The sequence below is a fragment of the Sphaerodactylus townsendi genome, linkage group LG06, assembly GCF_021028975.2.
Source record: "Sphaerodactylus townsendi isolate TG3544 linkage group LG06, MPM_Stown_v2.3, whole genome shotgun sequence".
Classification (NCBI taxonomy): domain Eukaryota; kingdom Metazoa; phylum Chordata; class Lepidosauria; order Squamata; family Sphaerodactylidae; genus Sphaerodactylus; species Sphaerodactylus townsendi.
Window position 1 is genome coordinate 6,354,246 of NC_059430.1, and position 12,895 is coordinate 6,367,140.

At 48.9% G+C, this 12,895-nt stretch overlaps 1 protein-coding gene across 1 annotated transcript in view; it reads left to right on the forward strand.

The window, feature by feature from the left end:
• Positions 1 to 259: 259 nt before the first annotated feature.
• Positions 260 to 12,895, forward strand: part of STRIP2 (striatin interacting protein 2) — a 32,185-nt gene continuing 19,549 nt past the window's right edge. The window contains exons 1-8 of the mRNA XM_048502486.1: positions 260 to 299; positions 3,762 to 3,830; positions 5,865 to 5,971; positions 7,778 to 7,905; positions 8,931 to 9,119; positions 9,655 to 9,878; positions 10,777 to 10,842; positions 12,543 to 12,606. Of these exons, the coding sequence (XP_048358443.1) occupies positions 5,881 to 5,971; positions 7,778 to 7,905; positions 8,931 to 9,119; positions 9,655 to 9,878; positions 10,777 to 10,842; positions 12,543 to 12,606 (762 nt within the window). The 5' untranslated portion in view covers positions 260 to 299; positions 3,762 to 3,830; positions 5,865 to 5,880. The remainder of the gene's footprint in view (positions 300 to 3,761; positions 3,831 to 5,864; positions 5,972 to 7,777; positions 7,906 to 8,930; positions 9,120 to 9,654; positions 9,879 to 10,776; positions 10,843 to 12,542; positions 12,607 to 12,895) is intronic.

A 12,895-nucleotide genomic window follows, 5' to 3' on the forward strand; every position in this document is an offset into this window, starting at 1 on the left:
GGGCATGCTTCCAAACAAAAACTTTGCTATGTCTTACTTTCGGGGGATGCCTTATATTTCGCACTTCAGCAAAACCTCTACGACGTCTTATTTTCCGGGGATGTCTTATATTCGGGGAAACAGGGTAAGCATGACTCGATATCTCTTTCTCCCCCATGTCGGTTTCCCAGGTGTTTTTGGGGAGTGTGACACGGAGGCGGAAGTCCTCTACTGGGCTCGCTACAACAACTTCCTCCTGTACCAGATGGGAACGTTCACGGCCTTCCTGGAGATGCTGAACATGGAGATGGCGTAAGAAGGTCTTTTGGCAGAACTTTTCGAGCCCGGTCCTCGCTATGCACTCCTGGCTTTTTGAAAAGAGAGAGAGAGAGAGCACATAAAGGAATCGGGAACTTCTATAGTTTGGGGGAAGCTCTAGTATCCCAAGCAGTGGGAATGGGAAACATTTGTTGCTACAGACTGAGACACGGACACTCTCTTTCTGTGTGCCCATGAACGGTGTAGGGAGCGAAGTGTGTTTAGTATGGAGATGAGAAGGTTAAGGTATGACATGTTGAACTCGTTGTTTAAATATTTGAAGGGATGTCATGTCGTTCACATACACGCTACAGGGGTCAGTGCTATCAGTCACAGACCAGGAAAGGGATTTGGGCGTCTTAGTTGATAGTTCCAGGGGAATGTCAACTCAATGCAGGGCAGCTGTGAAAAAGGCAAACTCTATGCTGGGGATCATTAGGAAAGGAGTTGATAATAAAACTGCAAGGATTGTCATGCCCTTATATAAAGCCATCGTGCGACCGCACTTGGAGTCCTGTGTTCAGTTCTGGTCGCCACATCTCAAAAAGGATATTGAAGAGATAGAAAAAGTGCAGAGAAGGGCAACGAGGATGATTGAAGGATTGGAGCACCTTCCTTATGAGGAGAGGCTGCAGCGTTTGGGACTCTTTAGTTTGGAGAGGAGACGTCTGAGGGGGGATATGATTGAAGTCTATAAAATTATGCATGGGGTAGAAAATGTGGACAGAGAGAAATTGTTCTCTCTTTCTCACAATACCAGAACTAGGGGGCATCCATTGAAAATGCTGGGGGGAAGAATTAGGACTAATAAAAGGAAACACTTCTTCACGCAACGTGTGATTGGTGTTTGGAATATGCTGCCACAGGAGGTGGTGATGGCCACTCACCTGGATAGCTTTCAAAAGGGTTTGGACAGATTTATGGAGGAGAAGTCGATCTATGGCTACCAATCTTGATCCTCCTTGATCTGAGATTGCAAATGCCTTAGCAGTCCAGGTGCTCGGGAGCAGCAGCGGCAGAAGGCCATTGCTTTCACCTCCTGCACGTGAGCTCCCAAAGGCACCTGGTGGGCCACTGCGAGTAGCAGAGTGCTGGACTAGATGGACTCTGGTCTGATCCAGCTGGCTAATTCTTATGTTCTTATGTTCATGTGGAAGATGGAGCAAGCTTGTTTCCTGCTGCTCCAGAGACTAGGACCAGGAGGAATGGGTTGAAGGGGAAGGAAAAGAGATTCCACCTAAATCTCAGGAGAAACTTCCTGACAGTCAGGGCTGTTGGACTGTGGAATTCACTGGTGGAGTCTCCTTCTTTGGAGGTTTTTAAAGAGAGACTGGATGGCCGTCTGTCAGGAGTGCTTTGATTGTGTGTTCCTGCATGGCAGGGGGTTGGACTGGATGGCCCTTGGGGGTCTCTTCCAACTCTATGATTCTCTGTCTCCTTGTGATGGGTAGCACTGTTTGTTCACACATACATTCTGTGCTCAAGAGTCTGCTATCGTGCGTAAGTGGGACTGGCACACATGTGCCCCTTTCTGTCTGCCGGCATGGAGTTCAGCACCCGTGATGTTCTGTGACACACAAGTGTCCAAGCTCCACAATCATGTGGGCAGCCCGGAGCAGAGAGAGTTGTGTTCTTACAAAGCACATGTGCTCAGATGAAGGCCGGGCGCTGCCAAGAAGTCCTGAAAGAGCAGAACAAGAAGAGTTTGAATTTATACCCCCCCTTTCTCTCCTGTTGAAGACTCAAAAGGACTTATTTATACTTCCCCCCCAACAACAAATACCCTGTGAAGTGAGAGCTCCTAAGAACTGTGACTAGCCCAAGGTCATCCAGCTGGCGTATGTTGGAGTGTACAAGCTAATCCGGTTCACCAGATAAACCTCCAGAGCAGAGAATCAAACCCGGTTCTCCAGATTAGAGTGCACCTGCTCTTAATCTCTACGCCACTGCTGCTCCATTGTCTGTTTGACTCTTACCTGATTTTTTTTCTGGCTCGGAAGCAAATGCCAACAACAGTTCATTTTAGTCTGGACAACGTTGAATTAAAATCAGCCTAAATTGGGCTTTCAAGACTTCGGTTTTATATTTTTTTAACCCATATTGTGATTAGAGCTTGAAAAAAACTCCCATAAAGGATTGGGCTATTCTTCACAGGAGGAGTGGAAAATTATTAGAGGTTATGGGTAGTTAGTAAGAAGAAAATAAACAAGCCTTATCAGAGCAGATTTTCAGGCTGCCGCTCCTGGAGCACTGGAACCTTATGTATTTTCTTTGCATTGTAAGCTACCTTGAGCTCTGTAGGAGGAAAGGCAGCTTGCAAATATTTTAAACAAACTAATGCGGAGGTGGCCATGCCAGCAGGTGCTGATGGGAATTGTAGTCCATGAACAACTGAAGCGCCAGAGTTGGACACCCCTGAACTTATGAAATAGTTGGGGGCTGGGTCCATCTGTAGGTTGCGTTGGCCATCCTAGATCAGTGATGGTGAACCTTTTTGAGACCAAATGCCCAAACTGCAACGCAAAACCCACTTATTTATCACAAAGTGCCAACGTGGCAATTTAACCTGAATACTGAGGTTTTAGAATAGGAAAAACGGTTGGCTCCAAGGCGTTACTCGGGAGTAAGCTTGGTGGTAGTCGGTGGCTTTGCTTTGAAGCAACTGCAACACTTCGAAAGGGTGAATCACGACCCTAGGAGGGTTTACTCAGAAGCAAGCCCCATTGCCAGCAACCGAGCTTACTCCCACGTAAAGGAACACACTTTAGTTCTTCCCATGAAAATCAGTAGGGTTTAACAGCGCTTAACAGGGTGACCTACACCGCTTCTCCAAAACTAGGTCTTAGGTTTAATGCTAATAATCTCCCTGAAATAATTACACTGTTATCACATGACGAACTCTGAAAGCGTGCCCACAGAGAGGGCTCTGAGTGCCACCTCTGGCATCCGTGCCATAGGTTCGCCACCACTGGCCTAGATTGTCAGCGATGAAGACCTTCCATGCTCTGGGTACGGCTGCCTCTCCAGCACCTACTATAATTACCATCCTTTTTTCCATCTCAGGAGCCTTTTGTGTGTTTTATTGACTTCTTTAAGTTTTTAAATAATTTAAATTGCTCATTTGCTTTCATATTTGCTCCTGCGGGGACCTGATCGGGTGGGAAGGTGGCCTGAGAACGTTTTAAACCAATTAATAACATAAATCACAGGTGTCAAACTGGCGGCCCTCCAGATGTCGTGGACTACAGTTCCCATCATCCCCTGCCAGCATCATGCTGACAGGGGGTGATGGGAGCTGTAGTCCACAACATCTGGAGGGCTGCGAGTTTGACACCTATGCCATAAACGATGGAGGCAGGGCCGGTGCCCCAATTTGCTCGCAGGAGCTTTCCAGTGATCTTTACCAGCTCAGCTCCCAGGGAAGGGGTTTGCCCAATTTGACAGTGTTTCCCATTTAATTCCAGCAACAGCCAAGCGTGCAGCAGTGCCTTGAGGAAGCCGGCCATCTCCCTGGCCGACAGCACCACCCTCAGGTGAGCGGGGGATGGGCGGACCATCAGGCGGCCAAATGTCCATCTCCAGCCGCCGATCATCTGGCTAGCAGGCCGTTCACCAGCAGCAGAGGGAGGCCCGGGCTGAAGTAGCAGCAGCAATGCCAGCCATGTGGGACGCTCTGGTAGTTGAGCAAGAACTCGATGGTAAAACGGCGTTTGCCGTAGAGTTGTTGCCGGAGCGTATCCTGGCGATGTGACGATGTCACTTCCTGTGCCTGCAAGCCTAGCCTGTCTACATAGCTTTAAAAAAGGGCTTGGACAGGTTTATGGAGGAGAAGTCGATCTATGGCTCCCAATCTTGATCCTCCTTGATCTGAGGTTGCAAATGTCTTAGCAGACCAGGTGCTCAGGGGCAGCAGCAGCAACAGAAGGCCATTGCTTTCACATCCTGCACGTGAGCTCCCAAAGGCACCTGGTGGGCCACTGCGAGTAGCAGAGAGCTGGACTAGATGGACTCTGGTCTGATCCAGCTGGCTTGTTCTTATGTTCTTAAGGCCATTGCTTTCACCTCCTGCATGTGAGCTCCCAAAGGCACCTGGTGGGCCACTGCGAGTAGCAGAGTGCTGGACAAGATGGACTCTGGTCTGATCCAGCAGGCTAGTTCTTATGTTCTTATGTTCTTCCCCTGCTGGTCAGTTCCTGCCCCCCAATGTAGAGTTGCCAACTTCAGGTTGGGAAATACCTGGACATTTTAGAGGCAGAGCTTGAGAAGAAGAAGAGTTTGGATTTCTACCCCCCTTTCTCTCCTGTAAGGAGACTGAAGGTGGCTTATCTCCTTCTCCCCCCCCCCACACCCTGCGAGGTGGGTGGGGCTGAGAGAGCTCCGAAGAACTGTGACTACCCCAAGGTCACCCAGTTGGCATGTGTTGGGAGTGCACAAGCTAATATGGTTCCCCAGATAAGCCTTCCCAGCTCAAGTGGCAGACCGGGGAATCAAACCCAGATTAAAGTGCGCCTGCTCTTAACCTCTCTCTGGCTCTCTGGGGGGAACAGTGTTTGGGAAGGGAGTTTATTAGGTTATAATGCCAAAGCATTTTCCAAAGCAGCCCGCTTCTTCCAGTGAACTGATCTAAGTCGCCTGGAGATCCATTGTAATCCCAGGAGATCTCTTGCCACCACTGGGAGGTTGGCAACACTTCCCCCATGGCTGTGAGGAGAGTTCTGCCAATCGTAGACAGAGGGTGCCTGTGAACATGGGAAATACAGCCCACGTTTCCCCACAGTAGATGGGAAAATATTTGTGGCTTAGTCCAACTCTGCTTTCCTGTGTCTGAGGGAGCATTAGGGTACCACGTTCTGGAACAGGTCTGCCACCTGTGGAGATGTTCATGGACTACAATTCCCATCAGCCCTGCCGGCATGGCCAATTGGCCATGCTGGCAGGGGCTGATGGGAATTGTAGTCCATGAACATCTGGAGAGCCACAGGTTGCAGACCAGTGGTGGGATCCAAAAATTTTAGTAACAGGTTCCCATGGTGGCGGGATTCAAACTGTGGCGTAGCGCCAATGGGGCAATATGGGGGCGTGGCAGGGCATTCCGGGGGCGGGGCATTCCTGAGCGGGGCTGTGGCAAGGACGCAGCCGCTGCGCTCATCCCTTGGCCCGTGAGGAAAGCAATGCACGCCTTGGCTAGGCTGCTACGCACACCGGGTGCACCTCCTGCTAGACTGCTTCCAGTTCACAGCTACTACTGCCACTAGGAGAGGAGAGCACTAACGAAGGCAAAAACCACGTGGCAAAATCACCCATTAGTAACCCCCTCTCGGCACACACAAACAATTAGTAACCTTCTCTCTCGGGAACCTGTGAGAACCTGCTGGATCCCACCTCTGTTGCAGGCCCCTGTCTAGAACTAGAAAGCACGACCAATTCCAGTCCCCCCGGCCCCTTCGCTCCTCAGCCCACCCAGGTGGGTGCGGGTGTATGGCAAAGACTTCAGCATCATTTGGGGCCAGACCAGGAGCGCCCTCGCACGCCTCGGAACGTCAGCCATCTTTCTGATCTCTCTTTAGGGTGTTGCTGAGCGTCATGTACCTGATGGTGGAAACCATCCGGACGGAGAAGGAGATTGACCCGCCGGACTGGAAAACCTCTCGGGACACCTTCCGGGCGGAGCTCAGTGAGTCTGCCCCTTGGGTTGGGGGTGGCCTAAAGAATTGAATTGAGCTGGCGGGGAGGGGGGCGGGAAGCCCTCCTACCCTAAAAAGGAGGTACCAAGTTGTGTGGAGTTCCAAGATGGAACGGGTCCAGAGAAGGGCAACCAGAATGGCCAATCCACTTTTACACCCTGAGGGCTCACACTTTTGTCCCAAGACAGCGATGCATTTAAAATCTCTATAATGAAAATTCTTGTGTTTACATACATACAAAAGTACTCCTTGGATCTCTTGCCCAAACAATGCTTTCCGCTTACAATACACACTCACACATAACTACAATGTGTGCAATACAAATATTAGCAACATGTAAATAGCCTTTCATCAGCCTTTGAGAGTTTTGTATGTTAGAGATATAAGTATTGGGCCATTGAAGGAATTCCGAAACCAAATTTACTCCCAAACCCAAACATGATTGTGGAATGATGATACAGTAGGGTCTGCAACCTGCGGCTCTCCAGATGTCCATGAACATCTGGAGAGCCGCAGGTTGCAGACCCCTGTGATGGACTGTTTACATGTAGCTTATATTTGTATTGCACACATTGTCATTGTATGTGAGTGTGTATTGTAAGCTGAAAGCATTATTTGGGTTAGAGATCCAAAGAGTTTTTTTGTATGTATGTAAACACATACACACTCCCTGTGCTGGCAGGGGATGATGGGAACTGTAGTCTATAACATCTGGAGGGCCGCGAATTCGACACCTGTGTTCCGGTGGATCCCTGGGTCCCCCCAGAGGCTGGCACCCCTGCTTGGATGGGTGAGGGAACAAGTGTTTTCCAATGTAGATCCATCATGATGAGGACTAGAAACCTGGCTTGATAAAAGCCAGGAAGTGCAGTTTTCAGGAATTCATATCTGAGACAAAATGGCAGAAATAGATCATCCTGGGTGGATCCCCTTTGAATGGAGCGTCTTCCCTGGAATTTGGAATATTATCATCATCATCATCATCATCATCATTATTATCATTATTATTATTATCATTATCATCATCATCATCATCATTATCATCATCATTATTATTATCATTATTATTATCATTATCATCATCATCATCATCATCATTATCATTATTATTATTATTATTATTATCATCATCATTATTATTATCATTATTGTTATCATTATCATTATCATCATCATTATTATTATCATTATTATTATTATCATTATCATCATAATAATTATTATTATTATCATTATCATCATCATTATTATTATCATCATCATCATCATCATTATCATTATTATTATCATCATCATCATCATCATCATTATTATTACTATTATCATCATCATCATCATTATTATCATCATCATCATCATCATCATCATCATCATCATCATCATCATCATCATCATCATCATCATCATCAATTAGATTTATAGGCCGCCTCATCCCCAAAGGGCTCGAGGCGGCTCACCATACATCTGTTCCAATAACAGCACATAAAATACATAACTAAAACTAACCACATTAAAACAAATTTCCACAGCAGCAGTTTCTTAAGATTTAAATGACAAAGTTAAAAGCAAGCAAAATTAAAGACAGGCGCCCGATCAAAAAGGCTGCAAGGGGGAAAGGCAGGGCCCAGAACGAGCAGCTAAATATCCCGAGTGGATAAACACCTTGTTGGATCACATGTCTCGCTATTTCCGATCAGAGGCAGAAGGGCTGGGCTGGGAAGACTTCTTGGTCTGGCCCACTATGCAGGGTTGGTTTTTTTTTTAAAAATGCATCTCTTCTGTCTGTCTCTTTGGAGGTTTCCCTGTCCACAGCGAAGAACCTTTTGCCCTCTTGCTCTTCACGATGGTGACCAAGTTCTGTAGTGGACACGCTCCACACTTCCCCATGAAGAAAGTCCTGCTCTTGCTCTGGAAGGTTCTCGTGGTGAGTGAGACCCCTCCTCAATATACATGTTTGGGGGAGGTCCTTTTCCCCTAGAGAGAGAGAGAGAGAGAGAGACAGAGACAGAGAGATAGAGTGAGTGAGTGAGTGAGTGTGTGTGTGTGTGTGTGTCGGGGTGCGGCAACACTTGGAGAACAATAAGGTGGTAGAACTTTGAGGAATCAGAGTAGAGCCAGCCTGGTGTAGTGGTTAAGAGCAGTGGACTCTAATCTGGAGCACCGGGTTTGCTTCCCCATTCTTCCGCATGAGTGGCAGACTCTTTATCTGGTAAACCAGATTTGTTTCCCCACTCCTACTTTCCTGCTGGGTGACCTTGGGCCACTCACAGTTCTCTGTGAACTCGCTCAGCCCCACCAGGTGCCCTGAGGTTGCTGTTGAGTCAAATCCCTGGACCCAAAGTTCATCCTTGCTGTCTTCATTGGAGAGCCAGAGTGGTCTAGTGGTTAAGAGCAGGTGGATTCTAATCTGGAGAACTGGGTTCAATTCCCCATTCCTCCACATGAGTGGCAGAGGCTTATCTGGTGAACCAGATGTGTTTCCACACTCCTGCATTCCTGCTGGGTGACCTAGGGCTAGTCACAGTTCTTCTGAACTCTCTCAGCCCCGCCTGCCTCCCAAGGTGTCTGTTGTGGGGAGAGGAAGGGAAAGGAGCTTGTAAGCCGCCTTGAGTCTCCTTACAGGAGAGAAAGGCGGGGTGTAAATCCAAACTCTTCTTCTTCTAAGATTGTGGTTGAGAGTGTTCTTTTGTAGAGATGCTCCCTGCAAGCAGAAAACCAGCAGAGGAGGGAAAGAGCTGTTGCCACCTCTATTTGCTTGCAATGACGTTTGCAACTGTATGTGATGGTCCCACTTTTCCGCTTGCGACGGTTCCTGTTTTTAGTGGAAGGAATATTTTGACATGTGATTCCACCCCCTCCTCCCACCCCTGCCTTCTCTCTCTTGCATTTGTGGATCAGGGGCCTTTTGAGTCCCACCCTGCAGGGTTGTCGTGCTTTCTGTCTCCGCAGTTCACTCTGGGTGGCTTTGAAGACCTCCAGGCCATGAAGGTGCGGAAGAGGGAGGAGTTGGGGCTCCCACCTCTGCCCGAGGACAGCATCCAGGTTATGCGCAGCATGCGGGCCGCTTCCCCCCCGACCTACACCATCGAGCTGGTGGAGCAGCAGCAGCCGCCGAAACGGGGGCACCGGAGCCGGAGGGTAAGAGCCCGACAGGGGAATCCTTTTCCTGCTGCTGGGTCTGCTAAAGGCTGGGATGGGGGAGTCTCCTCACGTGCCAACCTGGTGTTGGGCAGGTTGCCTGCCTGCCCTTGGCCCCCTTTGAAGTGTAGTGACCCACCTTGCAGGAGTGTTGGGACAAATGAATATTATAAGAACATAAGAACGAGCCAGCTGGATCAGACCAGAGTCCATCTAGTCCAGCACTCTGCTACTTGCAGTGGCCCACCAGGTGCCTTTGGGAGCTCACATGCAGGAGAGCTGGTAACCTGAGATTGAAAGTAATGGTAGAACTGACCACGGGAAAGCTGGTTGCAAGATGGGGAAGGCCTGTCTGATTGCGGGGGTGGGTGGGTGGGGGGGATAATTTCAAAGCTTGCTCTGACACAGTTTTCTGTAGATACGCCCCTGTCTACAGCACCATCTCCAGCAGGGTACGGGTGCAGCTGGAGCAGCGGCTGTGAGCAGGGCTGCGTGACGTCTTCGGTTTTTCCCCTTCCCGTGTTCCCGCACGCAGCCTCTAATGAAGCAAGACAGCCTGGACATCTACAACGAGCGAGACCCCTTCAAGAACGACGAGGGGGTGGCGGACGAGGAAGAGGCCGACGAGATCGACAACGGGATCGAAGGGGAGCTGGACCTGCTCGAGAGGGACACCGTGGTGCAGCCCGTCTCGGTGCCACGCCCGCCAGTTGAGAGGGTCTCTTTCCCCAAGGGGCTGCCCTGGGCCCCCAAAGTTAGGTATTTCCCTCCTTATGTTACAACAGGGTAACGGGTTCAAAATATTTAAGCCAAAAAGCTTAAGCCAACAAAGGAATAAAATCAGATAAATATTTTATTCACGCCAACAGACGGGCAAAACAGCATCAGGGGAACCATGCAAAATGACAGTGTGTTCTTACTTTTATAGGTTACATCAGAATAGCAGTAAAAAGAATACACCCCAAAGTTCATCATCATCAATCAATCATGCAGAAAGGTGGAGATTTTCCCTTTCCCCAAAACATTTGGGGTTGTCCAAGACCCTTATTGGAAGGTGTCAGCACCTGGTTCTTTGACGCAAGATGAACTAGAGCCTGTTTCTTTTTATCTCTATTGCCTTTTGTTGCCCTTCTCCTTAGACAAAGAGCCTAAACATTTTCATGTTTCTCTTCTGTCACTAGAAGAAGGGCAACCAAGGTATCTGTCTGGGAGCAGTAAGACCTTAAAAACAGTTGAGTTTGCACATTCTGTATAACTCTGAACAAGGGGCATTCTGCTGGGCTATCAAGCTTGCCTAGTAACAGAAAAAGGATAGATTTTCAAGCTTGCATTTGTCTTTGTTCAGCTGCATCATACCAACTACCCATTACAGAAAGAAAGTAATGGCGGGCAAAAAGAAAACCTTTGCTTTTTCAGAGTATATTCCTCTTATGCCTTCTGCGCCTACACTTACTCCCCCTTATTTGCCTCACTCAGAGAATGTCCTTGGAGGGTGATAGTAATAGCCCATCAAATGGGCCAGTTGCTCCCTGCCGTTGAGCTGGAGGCAAAAATTATTCTATGTTGCATGGCCGAGCAGTCAACGGGGTTTGTTCTGTACTGTGCATCTTAATCTCTGTGCCTTCCTCCCGCCCCCTCCCCCTTTCTTCTCTTCCAGGCAGAAAGATATCGAACACTTCCTGGAGACGAGCAGGAACAAATTCATTGGCTTCACGCTTGGGCAGTGAGTGTTGTGTGTTTGGGACAGGGCTGCCAACTCGGTTGGGAACTTCCCGGATATTTGGGGGTGGGGATGCCGAGGAGAACAGGATTTGGGGTGGGGAGGGACCTTGCCGGTGAAGAATGCTGTGGAATCCTCCAGCTGACCCATTTTCTCCAGAATTCACGGGTCTGCCACCTGTGGCTCTCCAGATGTTCATGGACTACAAATCCCATCAGCCCCTGCCAGTGTAACCTCTAACTGTGGGTTCTGTGGGGCAGAACTTGGAATGAGTTTGCAACAACCAATTTTAAAAACAAAATGGTTTACTTTCTTCACATATAACATCAACATTTAACATCACACTTCAAGGTCCTGTTCAGGTTGCATTTCCAAGTCCTTCTATTTACAGTCTACTGAGACTGCCAAGTCCAATCCTTCTTTGCAAGTGGGTTGGCTCCTGAAGACTCCAAGGGCTTGAGGAACAGGATTCAACATGATGAAGGTTTCCAGGAGAACTCTCACCCATTACAAACATAAAAAACCCTGAAACAATAAACTCCAACATTTACAACATAGCAAAAAAAATAAACAATTCCCTTCCCACTAGTTCCCAACAACATTGCAGTTACCTTAACAAGGTGTTCAGGGCTTATACAAAACAAGGTCCGAGTCTGGTAGCCTTGTCTCCTCCAAACTACCTGAGCTCTGCAGCCTCTTGCTGCTTTGAGTCTCTACCCCTTTCTGGGTCAACCCATTCTGAGCATGGGGGTTACACCATCACGGCCAATTGAGGCAAGGGCTGATGGGATTTGGAGTCCATGAACATCTGGAGAGCCACAGGTTGCAGACCCCTGCTCCAGATGTACTGAGTTCTGCCCTCTGGTGATCAGTTGTAATTCTGGGAGATCTCTGGGCCTCCCCTGGAGATTTGGCAACCCTTATCTGAGGGAGGAGGAAGAAGAAGAAGAGGAGGAGGAGTTTTTATACTCCGCTTTTCTCTGAACCTTAAGGAGACTCAAAGCGGCTTACAAACTCCTTCCCTTACAAACTCCTGGCTAAGAGCAGGTGCACTCTGATCTGGAGGAACCGGGTTTGATTCCCAGCTCTGCCGCCTGAGCTGTGGAGGCTTCTCTGGGGAATTCAGATTGGCCTGGGCACTCCCACACACGCCAGCTGGGTGACCTTGGGCTAGTCACAGCTTCTCGGAGCTCTCTCAGCCCCACCTACCTCACAGGGTGTTTGTTGTGAGGGGGGAAGGGCAAGGAGATTGTCAGCCCCTTTGAGTCTCCTGCAGGAGAGAAAGGGGGGGATATAAATCCAAACTCTTCCTCTTCTTCTTCCCCTCCCCACAAGAGGTCGGTGGGGGCTGAGGGAGATCTCAGAGAACAGTGACTAGCCCAAGGTCACCCAGCAGGCTTCATGCGTAGGAGCAGGGAAACAAATCCATTTCACCAGATAAGAGTCTGCTGCTGATACGGAGGAGTGGAGAATCAAACCTGGTTCTCCAGATTAGAGTCCACTGCTCCTAACCGACACTGCGGGTGGCACGACCATCAGCCCCTGCCAGCATGGCCAATTGGCCATGCTGGCAGGGGCTGATGGGAATTGTAGTCCATAACATCTGGAGTGCCAAAGGTTCGCCACCACTGCACTACACCATGCAGAATTTGCAGTTCCTTCCTTCCACGGTTGACCTCCTTTTTTAATTTCTGCTTCTGCAGGGACACGGATACTTTAGTCGGCCTGCCCCGCCCCATCCACGAAAGTGTGAAGACTCTGAAACAGGTAGTTCGAACGTCGCCTAATAACAAAGCAGTGGGCTCAGCGTGGGGTGGGGCTGCAGACATTATCAGCTTCTCAAGTGTGAGATTCACGGCTGTCTCTCAGGAGTCAGAGTCTGATGGGTGACCTGTTTGGCCATCGTGGCAGGAAATCAGACGAGAAAAACGCAGGTGCTAAAGAGAGTCACTAATTATTATTATTATTATTTATTTTTATACCGCCCCATCCCCGAAGGGCTCTGGGCGGTGCACAGCATAGAAGGCGACAATGTAAGCAGTTAAAACACAAAAGC